Here is a 14525-nt window from a genome sequence, read left to right as displayed (position 1 = left end):
AAGCTTAATACACAAATCCTACCTTCAGAGAAAACATTCTGCGTTTCTTTCCTTCTAGGCATGTTTATTACCGCTATTCTGCACATACATTTTACCTTAATAGCTTAAGCATTTCCCATTTTGTTGAATACTGTTTGTTGATATAATTTTAATTTGCTGCATAATATTCTGACATATATAATAACATATCAATTTTTAAATTGTTGCATATTTAGGTTGCTTCCATATATTCACAATTGTAAAGAATGCTAGGATGAATATTTTGGGCATGAATCTGTGCTTCTGTCTTGTATTATTTTCTTAGCATAAACTGCCTAAATTCAGCAATTGGTTGAGTATATAAACACTTCTAAGCCTTTTGATATATTCTATTTAGCTGCTCTTCAAAAACTCTGAACCAACTGTACTCCTGCCAGCCAAATGAAAGGTTAATAATTTCAACACAATTTCATGGACACCAGGGATTATTATTTTTAAAAAGAATGCTTTCTTCTTTCACTTTGACTCCTAGCAAAGCTGAATACTTTCTTCTTTGCATATTTTTATTAGTGATTTGTGGTTCTTACTTTGTAAACTGCCACATTTTCATTTTCTTATTTTGTAAACTGCCTATTTTTCATTGATATATTCATCTCTTCCTAATCAATTTATAAGAGTTTAAAGAGAATAATGTTTTGATATATATATTGCAAGTATTTTCCCTCATTTTTCATTTGCATTGCAATTTAATTTATTTTCCTTTTTTTGGTATGAAAGCTTTAATTTTTATGTTGTCAAATATCCACTTAAAAAATTATTTCTGCTCTTGGTTTTCTGCACATAAAGTCCTTCAAGTCTTTTCTCATCTCAGGATTATATAAATGCATTTTGTCCTGTACATTTATGTATGTATGTATTTATTTACTTATTTGCATTTAAATTGATAGACATCTGGAATACACTTTGGTATATGGCGTATGAGAAGGATTCAAACTCCCCCTCCTCCAAATGGTCGGCCAGTTGCTTGTCCCTACAACACTGATTCCCTAGTGATTTGTACTGCCTTTCTGGTAATTCTACTTCACTCTGTTTCTGAATAATGTCTCCTATTGACTGGTATGTCTATTTCTATTCCCCCATTATTCATTAATTTGACATATATTTATTTATTGAACATCTACTACATGCCAGGTGTTTTACCTGGGGATATACTGCTAAGTAGAACCCCTTTTAAGACAAAGTTCTCATCTTGATGGTCTTTATCCAGAGGGAATGAGAAGCTAATCAAGAAGAACAAGTGGGAAGATAGAGGGGGAGAAGGAGAGGGACAAGGATGGGAGAGGAAGGCTGAGAGACACCACGGATACATGTGTTAAATGGTTCCTGAATGAACTGTGGAGGACAACCTGGAAAAGTTCACGAATTAACGTGCAGTGAACAACTGGGTGGTCACTTAGTGCAGGTGAGAGGTGATGTGTCTTAGATGAGAATAATGATGATGGAGAGAAAGGCAAGAGGTCGTATTTGGGCGAGAGTTTTGGGATAGAATGGACAAAACTGGTGCCTGATTGAAACCATGCACCTGTAAAATCATCTGGAAACATGGCCCTGGTTTGGAGATAATTCCTTGTAACTTTAATTACAAATCACTTTAATGTAAATTAGTAAAATTTCTATTTTCCATGAGTGCTTTAATTAGTTTTAACTATATTCATATTAATATTAACCTTCTGTGACCCATATGACTGTCTCCTGCTATGCGGAAATGGGTTTCCAATCATCAAAATCATTTTTCAGTTCGGTAGTTTCTAAGTGTACTCATATTTACGACATAGCTCTATTGCAACTCATTCTGTTGGTTGCTGATAACTCTTGTAATTATGATCAGATGGTGAGGTTTGAATCTTAACATTGGAGTTTTCTGGCAAGTCCTTCCGCTTCTGATAACCTAATATCATATGTGCCAATTAAGTTTTCCTTATATATGAAAAGCCAGAACAGGTTTCCAGGTACCTGCCAATCATTACATGCCAACCTCAGATGCTTGTTCTGCTGTATTACCAAGCTGGTGGGATGGAGATGATGGGGATTTGGGGACAGATCCAAACCAGGGTGGCCCTCTGAAATTATCCTAAATTATCATTCTGTTCCTGAGTAAGTATAAATCAGAAAAAAATATATAAACAAAATTTTATAACATTATTTCCTAGGTTATGAATGAAACTTTAACAAATCTGGAATTGTAGAGGCATATGACAACACTAAAAATAAAAATTAGGGTATATTCTAAATTAAAAAGCTTTGCCACTGGACGGTATCAGTGAGAAACCTTAAATTATTAAAATAGTTCATCAAACTCTGCCAGTAAGAGAAAAGCTGATTTGAAGCAAATACCATGATGTACTTTTCTTGCATAGAAAATGACTCCGAAATTAATCAACCCAAGATGAATGCGTGTAAAAAATCCATCCAGTACGAAAATAAATATTCAGGTCTTTATTACTTATAAAATGATACAGATGCCAAATTGTTATCACAATAACAACTTTAACTCTTTTTCAGATCAGTTTGCTAAATTTTAATTACGCTTTCTGTGTTTTTACATTGAAATGTAAATAGCTCCTAAAATAATCATGAAAGCCTAGCCTTTAGAAATGTTTTCTACAGTAATTACTTAATTTGTAGCCATGAAGATCTGTTTTAAATAGTGGACTTTGAAAACTCCATTTGACACAACTTGAATCTGAGTATTCATTTTTAGGATTCCAAAAAAGTACAACTGCTTGAAGTTATCCCTATGTGACACTTTCAGTATGTCGTCAGACTTTTTTTAGGAGTTCAGTTTTGAATGCAAGATAATAAAACTCACAGTTCTCCAGAGCTGCATGATTAGAAATGTGGCTCTTGTCAATCTGGTGTTCGGTTGCCACAGAAGAAAATTCAATGTTTCCAACGTTCAGGATTGCAGCCAGTATACTGTATACACTTCCAAGTTGCTGAAACACAGCACAGAAATGTTAGCATCATTCTCCCCTTGAGTACAGCAAGGCAGTGCCTGTGGCTGCCGACAGACTGGGGAAGAATCTTTAGGATCCAGCATAACAAGGTTATCCCACAGACTATGATGTCAAACTAAGAGAAGTCAACTGGCTTCCCTGGTCCTCTCATTCTCTTCAAATCATCGATGTTGGCTGAATTATGGCATTCAAGAATTGTAACTTTTTATGTATGTTGAATGAAGACAACTAGGTATCAAATTATCATTTTTAAGTTATTATCAAATGACTAACTAAAAGGGAATTTTATGCCCCTCCCATGCTGACTAAAACCAATTTTTAAAAATAAAGTGTTTCATAGAAATTCAACACTGTGTGATGCTTTAAATATTTTAAAATTTACTTCACAAATATTATTTGATCACAACTGAAGCCATAACTGATAATCCAAAGAAAATGTACTAGCTTGTGATTTTAGACTGTTATAAGAAATGTAAGCAAAATTAAAGCAGGAAAAAGAAAAGGCATTCTCATCTTAGACAAAAGACTTGTGACTTTGTGCAAAGGGAAACAAATAAAATTCCTGTCACGACGCAATAAAAACTGCCTTTAAATGAGTTGACTCATAAAACTACTAATCATTTATCTTAAAACTATGGCAGGAAAATGGCTTAGGAAATCATGGGTTTTGAAAAGTTTTAAGAGTTTTCCAATTTGTGTTATTTGTAGAGAATATCTGATTTTGATTTGCCTGTCACTTTGCCTGGCCTGTGCTGAATCACAAATGTACAAGTAAATTGTAAACCCCGAAATATTGAAAGGGAAACCTACACCATGGGTACTGTTGGCACCAACCGGAGAAAGACAAGGGGGGAGAGACAGAATGAGAGAGAAAGAGAGAGAGAGAGAGAGACACTCTCTGTATTGGAGAGTCACCAAAATTGTGCAGCCGTAAAATGTGTAGGCAGCAAGCTGCGATTAAAGGATGTGAAAATCAAGCCATTTAACTTGATTGTGCAAATTGCCTCTTTCCAAAGTGAAACTGAAGCAGCTATGGACAAAAGACATATCCAAGGCTTCTCTGGTGGCGCAGTGGTTGAGAGTCCGCCTGCCGATGCAGGGGACACGGGTTCGTGCCCCAGTGCGGGAAGATCCCACATGCCGCAGAGCGGCTGGGCCTGTGAGCCATGGCCGCTGAGCCTGCGCGTCCGGAGCCTGTGCTCCGCAACGGGAGAGGCCACAACAGTGAGAGGCCCGCGTACCGCCAAAAAAAAAAAAAAAAAAATCCAAACAAGCCAGTGAGATGACATTAAAAAAAATCACTAGTGGGATAAAAAGGAAGTAAACACCTACTCAGTTTAATTCCACTGTCTCCAAAGCGGGACAGTCTGCCCTGTTAACAGTCTGAGGCTTTGCTTTTAGGGGGGAGACCAGCACATTCTAGGAGAGTCACCTTGAACTGGACTAAAAGTCTTCACAAGATATTTAGCAGTGATTGCGCTTCAGCTCCAGAAACAGATATTATGTTTTCCTTTAACCTAAGCTATATGTTTGGATGTTCAGTAAACACTGAATATGTTTAAATTTGGAACATCCAGTTTTACATAAATGAAATATGTTTGTCACTAGATGCTAACTGCTAGACTGGTTTCATTTTAATGTGACTAAACATTGCTCTACCAGGCAATGGAAAGCAGTTGAGGCAAATATAAGTGAAACATTGCCTATAACGACTGGGACTTGGAAGTAATAAACAAACCAATTAAAAATGGTTCCCTACTTCTAAGACAGCAACCTCTGGGGGAAGGAACTGGTAAGAAGATAAGCTCTTCTGATGATGTGAAGCAGGGAAAAGTACTACAAAGGGGCCCAGCCCGGGTCGGCAGCAGGACCTGCTTGCTTGGCGTGAAACATGCTTCCCATTTGAAGGGTGCTCTGAGATCCAATGAGCCTCTCCTGTTTTCCCCCAACCAGGCAACCAATAGAGCCAGACTGCAGTCCAAAGGGGCATCTACCGGTAGCAACATTCAGCCTAGGACCAAGGATTGGAGACAGGAGTGGATGCTGTGTTTTTCTTTATTCACTGCATCCCTTTCTGCTTTAAGAGCCAGGATACCCGCTAGTGCTTAAATCAACTTGTCTCCATAGGTACAAGCTATGGGTGATGGCAGGGTTGGAGGGAGGTTAGGGAGAGGGAAAGTGATGCAACAGAAGGGGAGGAGGCTGATCTGAATTTGAATTTTGGCAAACGGAAGTGAGGAAGATGCGCCCACAGCCCGGAAGGGCTCGGGGTGGGGTAGAGCCAAGTTTAACGAGCATCATGCCAGCCCACGGGAGCCGCAAATATCCTATTTTTACTCCTGATGCAGCTAAGCTGGCTTTTATGTTGTGCTCAAACATTCAGGGGGGAGCAAGATCTTGGTCCTTTGAGCCAGAATGAGAGCAAAAGACCCAGGTGGTCACCAACGATGCGTTGGAACCTCAGAATCAGAGCAGATGAACGGGACCAAGTCTGGAACAGGGTGGCATGTGGAATCACCCGGAGTGTCTCCCATGGCTTGTCTGAAATCTCTGGGTGGCAGTCATATGTCACTTGGAATATGGTTGAAACTCATGCCATCCGAGTCAGGGACTTCCTCTTCCAGAGCTGAACCAATTACATACACACGGCACTAGTAATAACCATATCTATTTTATTAGGAAATGTGTTAGGGTCATCTCTGACTCCAAACGGTAGAGTTCAGATTGGTGTTGTTCCCAAAATGTAGTCAGGTGAGGTTGACAGCAGTTTTCAGTGTCACATGATGTCCACCACCCCAGACATCATGGCTAAAAAAAGGGCACATACCACTCCACTCTTCACATGAGATATCCACAGTAAGTTCTATAAGCTTCGTACTCTCTCAATTGTTCAACTCCTATTCTGTCCTCATCATTTTTCTCCCAACTCTCCAGCAAAGGCTTTTACTGATCAAGCGAATTGTCCTGTCCTCATTCGTCAATCCCGTCACCCTGTCAACCTGTGCTGCTGCTGCTGCTTCTTGTTCTCCCCCTCCCCCTCCTCCTTATTCTTCTTCTTTTTCTTCTGTGAGAGTGCAGTAGGGGAATAAGATTTATATACTGGCCCTTTAAGAACCATGCATGTGTCTCACCTGCAGAAAGTTCTTCATAGCAATGTATTACAGCTAAGAGCAAAGTCTGCAAGCTTCCCTAAAAACCCTTAGAAATCTTAACAAACAATGGATTCTTTTTTTCCATTTTACAGCCTAAAGCTATTTAATGCATCAACAGAGAGAAGGTCCCAATCATCTCCTTTCTGCCTAGAGACCACAGAACCACTGAGTTTCCTGATTTGAGCTGCAGCCAGGCAAAGTTCCAGCCAGGGTCCAAGAATCTACGGAAAGAATGCATCACTCAGAAAAAAAGATGATCAAGCTGGAGTCTCTACTTCTAAATCAAAAAGTTACTCAACTTTAGCTCAAGACTTCCTGTGAGTAGAGTATCTGCCTAAGGATGCATTCAACCCTGGCTTGCCCATGAGTCTACAGTAATGCTTCTCTCTCTGGTCCATAAAATTCTCCATCTCTGGCAAAAACTGGGAAGTCATGGTAATAATTCTTCTCTGGTCCCCAGAGTAGTTATTTTGCTTCAGTTGGTCCTGAAAGCAGCCCGCCAGGTCCCCTATGGCTCCTACAGCTCTCACCACCCCTCCCCACAACCAGTTCATCTAGAAACTTGGTAGCAAAGCTTATTCAGAACTCAAGGAGGTCTCTAAATTCTGGGGCTGTAAAGGCAGCCAGGTAGGAAGTCTCCCCATCAAATCTGAATTCCTCCTGGCTATGGAGAAAGCCCACACCAGAAAAATTAACTCTAGAAGTTGAAATGTTTCCTGATGGACATAGATTACCCTGGTTTACTTAAACCTCTCCTGAAGGCCCTAATTTCAAGGCAAAAAAAAAAGTCATTCATCTGTCCTGCTTCTCCAACCTCACCCAGCTGGCAGAGATCACACCTCACTCCCTAAGGTCAAAGGTCAAGGTCTTAAGACTACTTCCCCTCAGGCCTGCAGCAAGGATACCCAAGGTAAAGTCAAAGGCTTTCAAAGAGAAGTCAAGACTGGGAGACCACCTGTCGTCAGAGCTGTCAACAGCAGAGGCTCCGTATTTGGAGAAAACGCACTTAGCAGCAAACTTTTCTCTATTCTGAGAACAGGTACAGCTTTAGAAATATTAACTTCTGGTGAGCAAATGCGTCAAATGGACAAAAGGTTATCGCTGACAGCCTTGCATTTTAGAAGGGAGGCAACAGTGCCTGAAAAACACGCTGCAAAATGAGATTCAATAACCTCACGGCACATAATTTGGATGCTTCTTGTCAAGGGTCACTTCTATCAGCATGTCTGCACTTTACATCCTGCTGATAAGATTTTCCAAACTTTTGGAGAAGAATCAGGTATTATTTTTAGCTCGGGCTCTTAGTAGAGATTTGATAACCCAAGAAATTTCAGTAAACTTCATAAGCAGACACACTAACAGTTTCAAGTTGCAGGAGTGTCATTTATGAAAACGAAATTAAAATCCAACAAATTGCACATTACTTTCCTGCAAGAGTTCATCTAGAAGCCTGATTCATGTTCCGAGTGAAGTGTTCTTTTTATCGTGGGATTGAATCAACACAGCAAACAGTAAACTACTAAGAGCAGAGTCTGAAAGCTTCTCTAAAAACCTTCAGGAATCCCTAGTAAACAAGATACTTTGTTATAAAACTTAAAAGAACAACCTAGGACAAAGAAAGAAATCTTTGTTACTCAGGGATAAATTTATAGCCTTAAATACCTTCATTATTAAATAAGGAAAAGGAAGAAACAGAGGAACCAAGTATTCTCCTTAAGAAAAAGAACAACACAAGAAACCAAATTAATACGTTAATAAAAATATTTTTTAAGTGAGATCAATAATACAGATAATGTGGCTTCAAAGGATGCCATCAATAAAGTAAAAAGACAACAAAAGAGAAAATTTTTGCAAATCATACGACACTTGTATCTACAATACAAAGAATTCTTACAACTCAATAATAAAAAGACAACCTAATTAAAAAATTGGCAAAGAATCTTTCTAGCAGAGATTTCAGTAATTTAAAAATTATCCACTCTCAGATGTTTCTTCAAAGAAGATATGTAAATGATAAATTACCTGAAAAGATAAGTACGTGAAAAGAAGTTCAGCATCATAAGCCTTTAGGGAAATGCAAACCAAAACCACAGTGACACACCACGTCACACCCACTAGAATGGCTATAAACAGATAATAATAAGTGCTGGGGAAGATGGAGAGAAGTCAGAACCTTTATACACTGCCGGTTGGAATGTAAAATAGTGCGGCTGCTTTGGAACACAGTCTGGTAGTTCCTCAAAAGGTTAAACACTGTGCTACTCTATGACCTGGCTTTTCCACCCTTGGTATACCCTAAAGAGAAGTGAAAACTCATGTCACACAAAAACTCAGACACGGATGAGCACAGCAGCATTACTGATAATGACCGAAAAGTGGCAACAACCCAAACGCCCATCACGTGATGCCTGGACAAATAACATGAGGTATATCCACACAATGGAATATGATTCCTCGATAAAAAGAAATGAAGTACTGACACATGCTACAACACGGATGGACCCTGAAAACATTATGTCAGATGAGAGAAGCCGGTCACGAAAGGTGACATATTGTCTCACTCAATTCATGAGAAATGTCCAGAATAAACGGATGTACAGTGACAGAAGCAGAGGTGGGATGGGAATGAGGAGGAACTGTTAATCACTGCTAATTTAGAACATGAAAATATTCTCAAAGTGATTAGGGGGAAGGATGCACACCTCAGTGACTGTAAGAAAAGTCATTAAAATGTACACTTTTTTTTTGCGGTACGCGGGCCTCTCACTGTTGTGGCCTCTCCCGTTGCGGAGCACAGGCTCCGGATGCGCAGGCTCAGCGGCCATGGCTCACGGGCCCAGCCGCTCCACGGCATGTGGGATCTTCCCGGACTGGGGCACGAACCCACGTCCCCTGCATTGGCAGGCGGACTCTCAACCACTGCGTCACCAGGGAAGCCCCAAAATGTACACTTTTAAATGGCTGATTTGTACAGTATGTGAATTATATCTTAATGAAGTTGTTAGAAAAAGAAAACTGCACTAAAAAGGAATGTGTGACATGATCACATTTCTGCATTTACATAAAATTTTATATATATGTGGGAGATGCAAATATAAGTAAAATAAAAGATTAAGAACAAAACGAAATTCAGTTGTATCTCAAGGACATGGTTCCTCATGTATAAAGTAAAAATTATAATTCTAGTTATTTCATAAGGTCATTTCAGTATTTAAAAATTATCCATGTAAAGCACTTAGCACAATATCTGGCATATGGACCACTCAATAAATGCTAACTCTCACCATCAGCGAGGACAAAAAGACACTTCCTAAAGAGGTTCAAATGTCTTCCATACCCACCTCCATTGTAAAACCGATGACTTTGAAACACTGCTCAATTAATTCATATTGGGACTTATAGAAACTATTATTCATCATGTCCTGTACTGTTCTGATGTGGTCATTTTGCAGGTATCTGGAAAAAAAAAAAGAAAGGACAGGTGAAAATCTGAAATTAAGTGAAATGAGTGATTAAGTGAAAAGTAGAAGCATTATTTACGAAAGTTCAAGCTGCTGGGTTACCTGGGAGGCTTATTTTCCGGCAATTTGTAATGGGCTAGTTTCTTCTTTTCAGCTAAACCAGCATAGATGTAGTAAAAAATATGAAAATTTTTTTCTCCACTGAAAAAAACAAGCCATTTTCAGGAAGGTGGTTAGTAAGAACATTTATTCATCGCTAAAGTTTCTTGGCAATATAATTACCAGAACGCCTGTAAGCGCCACCAAGCACTTCCCAGAACACTGGGTTCTGACCCTCTGTGGTTGCGACCCGTCGCTATTTTCGACCACCACTGTCAGAGGACTGCACACTCTGCTAAGCACTTGTCTGAGTCACGCAGCGGATATCTGCGTGTCCGCCAGGCATTTTTCTAGACACGGGGGATACAGCTGGAGCAAGCAGTCAAAACACCCTGACTTCTCATCGTTAACATGCCAGCAGGAGCCAACAAAAAAAGAAACAAATAACAACTAGAGCATGCCAGGCCGTGGCGGGTGCTGCAATAGCTCATTTACCTGCCATGACCCTCTCATTTCACGTACAAGGGAACTGAAGCTTAGAGGGGACACTAATCTCACCCTCAGATCACAGACTGGATGGCCAAACTGGATTCAACCAGGGCTGTTTGACTCCAAAGCCCACGTCTTTAACCACCTGGGTACACTGTCCTTCTGGGGCTCAGTCTTCTCACTTGCAGAGAAACCTGTTCCTTACGAATCTCAAGTTCCATGACTCTGTGGTTCTACATGTAAACAGCCTTTCCAAGACACCAGAAGAGTACAGTTAAGGAGTGTGGGTCACCACAAAGTGAGTCCCTGTTTCAGGAAGTTCCACAACATAACTACGGATACTAGGACCCCAGGGACCCTTGCTTCTCCTTCCCTTGTCTTCCTTTTGCTCTGGAGCGATCTGAGATGGACCACACTTCCTCTCCAAGATCAGGAAGTTCTCTCCTGGCTTACAGTTTCAGTCTCCCTCTTCCTTCTTCCACCTTAGAGAAGATGGTGCCCTTCCAAAAAATAGGGACCAAGGTAAGAAAATGGGTTTTGGACAATGAGTACAGGTATACCTCATTTTACTGCACTTGGCTTTACTGTGCTTCACAGATGCTGTGACTTTTACAAATTGAAAGTTTGTGGGAAGGCTGTATCAAGCAAGTCTATTGGTACCATTTTCCCAACAGCAATGACTCACTTTGCGTCTCTGTGGTAATTTTCACAATATTTCAGGCTTTTTCATTATTATGACAGTTGTTACGGTGATCCGTGATCAGTGATCTTGATGTTACTGTTGTGACCAGTTTGGGGAGCCAGGAACCTCAGGCTCTACAGACAATCTTATATAGACAGTGAGCTTAATCCGTACATGTGTGCGTTCTGACTGCTCTACCGGCTGGCTGTTTCCCCATCTCTCTCCCTCTTCTCTTCCCTGAGACATGACAATGTTGAAATTAGGCCAGTTAACAACCCTACAATGGCCTCTAAGTGTTCAAGTGAAAGGAAGAGTTGCACGTCTCTCACTTTAAATCAAAATCTACACATGATTAAGCTTAGTGAGGAGGGCATGTCAAAAGCTGAGATAGGCTGAAAGCTGGGCCTCTTGCAACAGTCAGTCAGCCAAGTTGTGAATGCAAAAGAAAAGTCCTTGAAGGAAATTAAAAGTGCTACTCCAGTGAATGGTAAGAAAGCAAAACAGGCTGACTGGCATTATGAAGAAAGTTTTAGTGATCTGGACAGAAGATCAAACCAGCCACAATATTCCCCTAAGCCAAAGCCTAATCCAGAGCAAGGCCCTAACTCTCTTCAATTCTGTGAAGACTGAGAGCGGAGAGGAAGCTGCAGGAGTCTGAAGCTGGGAGAGGCTGGTTCACGAGGTCTAAGGAAAGAGGCCGTCTCCATAGCACAGCAATGCGAGGTGAAGCGGCAAGTGCTGACGCAGAAGCGGCAGCAAGTTATCCGGAGGATCTAACTAAGACCATCCGTGAAGGTGGCTACACTAAACAACAGATTGTCAGTGTAGACGAAATAGCCTGTATTAGAAGAGGCCATCTAGGACTCCCATAGCTAGAGAAGAGAAGTCAGTGCCTAGCTTCAAAGGACAGGCTGACTCTCCTGTTAGAGGTGAATGCAGCTGGTGACTTTAAGCTAAAGCCAATGTTCGTTTACCGTTCTGCAAATCCTAGGGCCATTAAGGATTATGCTAAATCTACTCTGCCCTGTAAAGCAGCGGTCCCCAGCCTTTCTGGCACCAGGCACCGGTTTCACGGAAGACAATTCTTCCAGTGGCAGACGAAGCCTCGCTCGCTCGCCCACTGCTCACCTCCTGCTGTGCGGCCCGGTTCCTAACAGGACTGGTACCGGTCCACGGTCCGGGGCTTGGGGACCCCTGCTCTAAGTGGAACAACGAAGCCTGAATGACAGCACATCTGTTTACAACATGGTTTCCTGAATAACTTAAGCCCACTGTTGAGACCTACTGCTCAGAAAAAAGGTTTCTTCCAAAATATTATAGTTCCTGGACAATGCACCTAGTCACCCAAGACCTCTGGTGGACAACAAGGTTAATGTTGTTTTCATGCCTGCTAACACAGCATCCACTCTGCAGCCCATGGATCAAGAAGCAGTTTTGACTTTCAAGTCTTATTAGTTAAGAAGTATATGTTGTAAGGCTATAGCTGCCACAGACGGTGATTCCTTTGATGAATCTGGGTAAAGTCAATTGAAAACCTTCTGGAAAGGATACACCATTCTAGGTTCCATTAAGAACATGCATGATTCATGGGAAGAGGTCAAAATATCCGCATTAGCAGGAGTTTGGAAGAAGCTGATTCCAAGCCTCATGGATGACTTTGAGGGGCTCAAGCCTTTAGGGGGGGAAGTAACTGCAGATGTGGTAGAAATAGCAAGAAAACTAGAATTAGAAGTGGAACCTGAAGATGTGACTGAACAGCTACACTCTCATGGTAAAACTTGAACAGCTGAAGAGTTGCATCTTACGGACGAGCAAAGAAAGTGGTTTCTTAATATGGAATCTACTCCTGGTGAAGATGCTGAGAAGACTGTTGAAATGACAACAAAAAACTTAGAATATGACACAAACTTAGTTGACGGAGCAGCAGCAGGGTTTGAGAAGACTGACTCCAATGTTGAAAGAAGCTCCACTGTGGGTAAAAAGCTACCAAACACCATCGCAGGTCACAGAGGAATCGTTCATGAAAGGAAGAGTCAATCGATGAGGGAAACCTTATTGCCTTTTAAGAAGTGGTCATGGTCACCCCAGCCTTTAGCAGCCACCATCCTGATCAGTCAGTAGCCATCAGCATCAAGACAAGACCCTCTACCAGCCAAAAATTGACAACTCGCTGAAGGCTCAGATGATGGCTAGCATTTTTTTTAACAATAAGTATTTTTTAATTAAGGTATGTGCGTTGTTTTTTTAGACGTAATGCTACTGCACACATAAGAGACTACAATATATTGTAGACATAACTTTTTTTTTCAATTAATTTATTTATTTTTGCTGTGTTTCGTCTTCGTTTCTGTGCGAGGGCTTTCTCCAGTTGTGGCAAGCGGGGGCCACTCTTCATCATGGTGCGCGGGCCTCTCACTATCGCGGCCTCTCTTGTTGCGGAGAACAGGCTCCAGACGCACAGGCTCAGTAGTTGTGGCTCACGGGCCTAGTTGCTCCGTGGCATGTGGGATCCTCCCAGACTAGGGCTTGAACCCGTGTCCCCTGCATTAGCAGGCAGATTCTCAACCACTGCACCACCAGGGAAGCCCAAGACATAACTTTTATATGCACTGGGAGACGAAAAACTTCATGTGACTTGCTTTATTGCGACATTCACCTTATTGCAGGGGGCTGGAACTGAACCTACAATATCTCCAAGGTGTGCCTGTATTCAGTTGAATTCGAGATGACAGCAAAATACCCAGGTTGTTGGAAATGAGAAACATGAACTTGGGGACTTTCCTGGTGGCGCAGGGGTTAAGAATCTGCCTGCCAATGCAGGGGACAGTGGTTCGAGTCCTGGTCCAGGAAGATCCCACATGCCGCGGAGCAACTAAGCACAACTACTGAGCCTGCGCTCAAGAGCCCGTGAGCCACAACTACTGAGCCCACACGCCGCAACGACTGAAGCCCACGCACCTAGAGCCCGTGCTCTGCAACGAGCAGCCTCTGCAATGAGAAGCCCGCGTACCACAAGGAAGAGTAGCCCCTGCTCGCCGCAACTAGAGAAGCGCAGCAACGAAGACCCAATGCAGCCAAAAAAAAAAAAAACACATGAACTTGGCAGACAGCAAGAGGTACATCTTTGGCTGTCAATCACACAGAGCTACCCATTGAGCCATGATGTCAGAAGAAATTGCTAAGTGTGAGGATATATAGAGAAAAGAGAAACGCTCCAAGAACAGATCTTTGATGAGTATACATTTTGGGAATGGATGGATAAATCTAAGTCAGAGAAGAAAAACTCAGAGAAGAGTCCAGTCATGGAAGCAAAGACATGCGAGCATTTCAGGAAAAGGGCATCACAGGCTCAGATGCTGAAGTCAGATGGTGGCATCCTTTAGAGCTGGCTGTGTTCATACCTTCTACGCCCCCAGCCATTATTTGTGGCAGTCACTAGTAATACTTCGATGAACATGAGCGTTGTACACAAGCAAGGTTAGAACAAAACAAAAAGTGTAGTTCTTGCCTTTTCTCACCACAAAATAATAAAATTCCTCTAAGACGGGCACAGCATATAATTTAGTTTGCTTTGTGCGAATGAAATCACATTGATTGCTCTATGTGTCACACCTCTAATGCTTAAATGATGCAGTGCACAATTAGA

General features: G+C 41.5%; 1 protein-coding gene across 1 annotated transcript in view; it reads right to left on the bottom strand.

Moving 5' to 3' along the window:
• The window catches only part of MYO3A (myosin IIIA), a gene marked incomplete at both ends in the record, with an annotated part of 171340 nt that overhangs the window by 73764 nt on the left and 83051 nt on the right, over positions 1-14525 (bottom strand). The window contains 3 exons of the mRNA XM_082648314.1: positions 2849-2975; positions 9490-9604; positions 9712-9810. Coding sequence (XP_082504440.1) covers positions 2849-2975; positions 9490-9604; positions 9712-9810 — 341 coding nt within the window. The remainder of the gene's footprint in view (positions 1-2848; positions 2976-9489; positions 9605-9711; positions 9811-14525) is intronic.

Source organism: Grampus griseus (assembly GCF_964374135.1).
Source record: "Grampus griseus genome assembly, chromosome: 2".
In the NCBI taxonomy this organism is placed as follows: Eukaryota; Metazoa; Chordata; class Mammalia; order Artiodactyla; family Delphinidae; genus Grampus; species Grampus griseus.
This window is presented reverse-complemented; position numbering and strand designations above follow the sequence as displayed.